Source organism: Empidonax traillii, unplaced genomic scaffold, assembly GCF_003031625.1.
Source record: "Empidonax traillii isolate 1590-97213 ecotype Southwest subspecies unplaced genomic scaffold, ASM303162v1 scaffold293:size840699, whole genome shotgun sequence".
Lineage (NCBI taxonomy): Eukaryota > Metazoa > Chordata > Aves > Passeriformes > Tyrannidae > Empidonax > Empidonax traillii.
In genome coordinates this window covers 492,195-497,413 of record NW_020955486.1, presented here as the reverse complement: position 1 = coordinate 497,413, position 5,219 = coordinate 492,195, and the positions used below count along the sequence as shown (strand labels likewise).

General features: G+C 36.8%; 1 protein-coding gene across 5 annotated transcripts in view; it reads right to left on the bottom strand.

Moving 5' to 3' along the window:
• Positions 1-5,219, bottom strand: part of SLC10A7 (solute carrier family 10 member 7) — a 149,219-nt gene that overhangs the window by 97,288 nt on the left and 46,712 nt on the right. For all 5 annotated transcript variants that reach the window (XR_003571976.1, XR_003571977.1, XM_027890643.1 and 2 more), the window contains one exon: positions 1,427-1,465. Coding sequence is in view for 3 of the 5 variants with exons in the window: in XM_027890643.1 (XP_027746444.1) it covers positions 1,427-1,465 (39 nt within the window). In the remaining 2 variants the exon portion in view is untranslated. The remainder of the gene's footprint in view (positions 1-1,426; positions 1,466-5,219) is intronic.

Here is a 5,219-nt window from a genome sequence, read left to right as displayed (position 1 = left end):
GGCAGTATTGTAGTTGGATGCAGTGCAGCCTAAATTCTTTTTCTAAGTCAAAAGACATCTCCTCATGTCAGCTGAGCTGAGCCTTTGGGTATTCACGGAAACCTCTTGAACTGAAAGCCAAGGACAGCAGAGAAACTGGAGCTCAGGCCAAGCAACAAGAGAAAATATCACGCACACACAGAGTCAAGAGCTGTTCCAACACGGGGATTCCACAGTTTGAGGCAGAAAAAGCCTTCTTCCCATTGAAGGAGGAAGGACATGATAAGTGACAAAAAAGGACAAGTATTTGGGAATTGATATTTTGAAAACATGAATGGTCATCTATACCCAAAAAAAAACTTACATCCACCCTCCTAACTTTAACCTGGTCCCTCGAAAAAGAAGCAGCACAATAACTTCAAAATGCCATGTGGCTTTCTCTCTTGGCAGTCCAGCCTTTCATACTTAAAATGCTAAATGTCAGCTTCACATTAAAAAAAAAAAAAAAAAGAAAAGAAAAATTAGTTATTTTGTACTTGCAGTTTTGATTTTATTTTCCTAATTTGAATTCTTTTGTCATTATTCATTTTATTCATCACAATCCTCCTTCTAGGAACACAAGACTGAAATCCCAAACAGACACTTCTAAATATGCGTAAATTTTAGTAAATAAGAACAAATTCAATTATTAGCTGCCTAAATAAGTAAAATAGTCATAGTAGCTTGTCAACATATAAAATAATTTTTTATTTAATATTCATCACTATCTTTCTAAACAACACATCAATAAAAGAAATCTATTTTTCCTTTCTTCACAGGTATAGCATTCTTTACAGTGTCCTTCCCAAATGTTTGTAGACCACGAGGACCACAAATACTGCTTTTGCTTTTTAAAGACACACTTATATTTCCAGCTGGATTGATTGCTTTCCCATATCCAGCTATTTTAGTGTGTTCCTCAGAGACACTGAGTAGCTCCACTGACAGTAAAATATGCTAAACAAATGACAAGTCACTGAGTAAATTAGCATCTACTCTCTGATCAGCTGGGTCATGTTTTCTTTTCAAAATCCATGGCCTCTTGATAGAAAATAATGAGTATTTGATGGGCCTTATTAGAAAAATCAATATATTGATGCCCATGTCTGAAACATCTGCATAATAATAGATACTGTTAACCCATTAAGGAGAAAATTAAGATGTGTTTACACATTATTAATTTACCATGAGCAGAGACAATTTATTCATTACTTTTCTCAAGAAAAGAAATTGTAATATCTGTATTTAATGGCATGGTGACATAAACTGAAAGATTTTGCAATTTTTTTTTTTTTTGCCATTTGAATGGCAGAATTCCACCAACAACTATGTGAAAAATACAGACATACCAATGATACTGTTAAAAATAAGACTGTTAAAGCACTTCTGCAAATACTGTATTACTTACCAAAAAACTTCCAAAAGCGGAATTAAATATAGCAGCTGCCTGAAGAGGAAAAAAAAAGATAAATATCACCAATAGCTACAGTACAAGAACAAAATGTTATTCTCCTGCACAACAAGCTATTAGATTCTCCAAATACACATACACAGAGACCATTAGGCAGTTAGCCACTGCTTAAAAAATTGCCAGTGGCCTGTAACTTATGAAGACTGATAGGTTCTAGTTTATGCATTCATAAATAATGTGCTGAAACGGACAAAAGCAGGAGGAGAAGAAAATCCTTGCCGATAGACTGAAGAGGAATACCCACAAGAACTAAGAATGTTACACAGAAGCTTGGTCTCATTGCTTTAGCTCTAATTTGCCAGGAACATTTTTACAGACTGACATATTAATTAAAATGAACATAATCTGATTTAACTAAAATGCTGCATTTTCATACACTTTTAATAGTTTTAATGAGGTAAACAAACTAATTTAATAGTTCATCACTAACATATTCACAGATAGAGAAGCTTTTGTAGTTTGACCGAAAAATTTAAAATAGAAACATCAAAAAGCCAACCAAAAAACCCACAATCACAATGACCCCATACTTCCGAGGCCAAAATGTCATTACTTTTTAACACCATAGTCCTTTAAAATAAGAAAATAAACAATTTCGATAACGACTTTATAAGTGTTTGTGCTTACCTAAATATCCAGGAAATATATGGTAGCAGTATTATTTCTTAATATGAATTCATTAAATTCCAGGAAGTTAAAACTTGAGTCTTGCATAGCTTTCCCCAATTACCAAGAAAGAACAGAAACTCTTGTATGGCAGCCAGTCTGATGATGAAAAGCCACATAGCAAAGAGGAAAGGGAGGAGGGAAATCTACCATTTACGTGCCGACTTAGAGCAGAGTCAAATTAATCACCCTGGACACTTCCAGCCCCAGATTAATAACAAGTGGATGCTAGTGAGTTTAGCAAGTTTGAATAAAGTCCAAAATCAGGGTAGAAGCCATAGCTGAACCTGCCTTCTGCTCCATAAGAGGATGCAATGAAAATGAATGGGTAATGAGATCCTTGGCTCTAGAGAGCTTAGCTTTCTTATTCAAGTTCATAATTAATTCAAAGCTTTGATAATTTCATTAGATTCCTCCTCTGCTGGCCCTATCAATAAAAGATGGCACTGGACCACAGCTCCTCAGTGGCCCAAATACAAAAACAAATGCAGACTGGGAAACCTTTGCTGACTTGCTTACTAACAGGGACAATGGCATATGGCACTCCATGTTGTGGAGGGAGCATCTGAATAGACACAGCTAAATAAAACATCATAGTTGACGGTTGTAAACTACAGTAACATATTTTAACACCTCTTTCTCATCAGCATTTCTTTTTTGAACATAAAAAAAAGAGGCACAAGTCCAAATAGCTTCTCTTGCCAGAGATCATAGCTGAAAGGAAGAGTGAGTAGTTTAAACAACAATTCTTCAACAAGTGTGAATTAAATTAGGATTTTATTCCTGTATTTGAAGCTGTGCAGCTGATACTTTCATGTAGCAAGGCAGAGACACATTACACTCATCCACACAAACTTAGAGCATCGCTACGAATGCTGATTTCAGGTACATCTAGAGACATGACATTTTTTTACTTAAAACAGGCTATCCAGGAGAAATTCTGTACCTGGAAAGGTGTTAAGGAGAGATACTAGATGGTTCTACAGTGGCGATATTTTGGCCATCATCAAGCTTTTTCCTTCTTCCTTCCTGATCCATCTGGAATATCTCTGGAATTATTACATATTCTCAAGCATTTAACAGGTACTAAGACAAAAATCTTGGACAAATTATATGCTTCAGTTATTCAGCCAGTCACGTGTAAAAGTTGATGACTGGCTGGGGGTACACTAGTTTGCAATTTCTAATTCCCTTTCTCTAAAGGGTCAGAAATTATCCATAGCACATGATTAAATGCTCATTAAAGGCAAAAGAAAGGAAAAAAAAATCAGGAAGATGGCAAATTAAGCTATAACTGTTCAGATTTATTGGCTCAGTGAGGGATGACTTACGTCATTTACTCTATCTGCAGTTTTCTTTATAAACATTTCCCCTGCAAAATAAACTCAGAAGTAAATTTTTCTCATAATCACAAACCTGGGGCTTATATTTGTGATTCTGCTTCAGCTTGAACAAACTGGTAGCAAACTGAATCAACTGCTCCAATTTGTAATTAAACATACCTAGTAGCATGACCCTGTAGAATATAAACACTTTTGTGCTTCCAACTCTCTCCTATCAAGAGGGATATATACCTCACAGGGCATTGTCAAAATTAATTCACTCCTTAAAAAGCACTCTGAAATCCTTAGAGGGACGATACAAACAAACATTAGTGCTGACATATGATACAGCCAAGCTCTTAATTTTCTAGTTAAAACATTTATTAGTCACTACTATTGTATAACTTTTTTTTTAGTGTTTGCTCTTTTTGTGCTTCAACAGATACCAGGTTATCTGAAGTCTGCTTAAATGAAACAACGAAACATGAAAACATTTACATGTCTTTGTAATACTCTACCTTCACATCTGCATATGTTTGCAAACCATTCACTGCAGTTACCACTAATAAGAGGGGAGAGTTCTTTACAAAATCAATGGTAAGATCCTTTCCAAAGGTAAATGCACAGCCACATATTGAAATATAAGGTCAGATCGCATTCAAAAGCAGCAGTACTAATAACTAGACAAATTATTCAAGCTCATATCAACTCAAGAGGCATAGCTGGGAGTCAGTGCCAGTAATTCCTAACAGGGAATAACACGTGCAGCCCTGCTTGAGCTTACAGTAGTACACAACTAGCTCCACTAAACAACAAACTTACTTACCATTAGGCAGGTACAATTTCAGTCAACTCTGTTTTCTCAAGCCCAGTGCCACTATTCTCATGGTCTCCATTTCCAGGGAGGATTGGCTGGCCTGGAGCATGTCCAAGTGGGAAGCAACCAGGCCACCTATGCAGGACACCTATCTGGCAGTACTTGGCAGAAACTTTCCTCCTCTCACACTTGAATCTAACACAAAGCTTCAACCCTATCTCTCACCTTATCCTGGAATACATATGTATGGAAAACACTGTTAAGGTTTGTAACAGTGACAGCAAAAAGGTCCAAGAACAGCACCCACAGCAAAAAGGTCAGAAAGAGATGAAAAAAAGGCAAAGCCACAACCAAGGGGCTGAGCACTTCCCCTCAGCTGTGTACCCAAATGCGGCAGCAAGTAGACACAGCTTTCCAGTACATGTGACCAGGTAGCAAATCAAACAAGCATGTCTAGGTTTTGATAGCATTAAATACAGAAGACATTCTGAACTCTGTTCCTTGGCCTTTTATTTTGGTATCAAACTAAAGTGTCTTGGAATTTAATAGACTAGATATCTTTTGATAATAAGGTAACCTGACTACATGAAGGAAGAGGAAAAGATACATTGGCAGCATTTGGAACACCTGGGTCAAATCCCAACATTTTATCATTATTATCAGGGTTCGAATGAAATTGTTGACACACAACTGGAATTTCCTCTGCTGCAGAGTACAGGGAAACAACAGTGCTTCCCTCATAGCTTTGTATGTGGACCATATTAAAAGAAGCAAAAGACTTTTTTGCCAATATGTTCTACCACTAAAATATTTGGGTTTATAGTGTCACCCAGAAGCCTATAGGGAGAAAACCCTTCCTACACTTCCCCCCAAGCACCCTATGGTTGGGAGAGCGCATGCTGTGGACAGTAGGGTCTATCTGGCC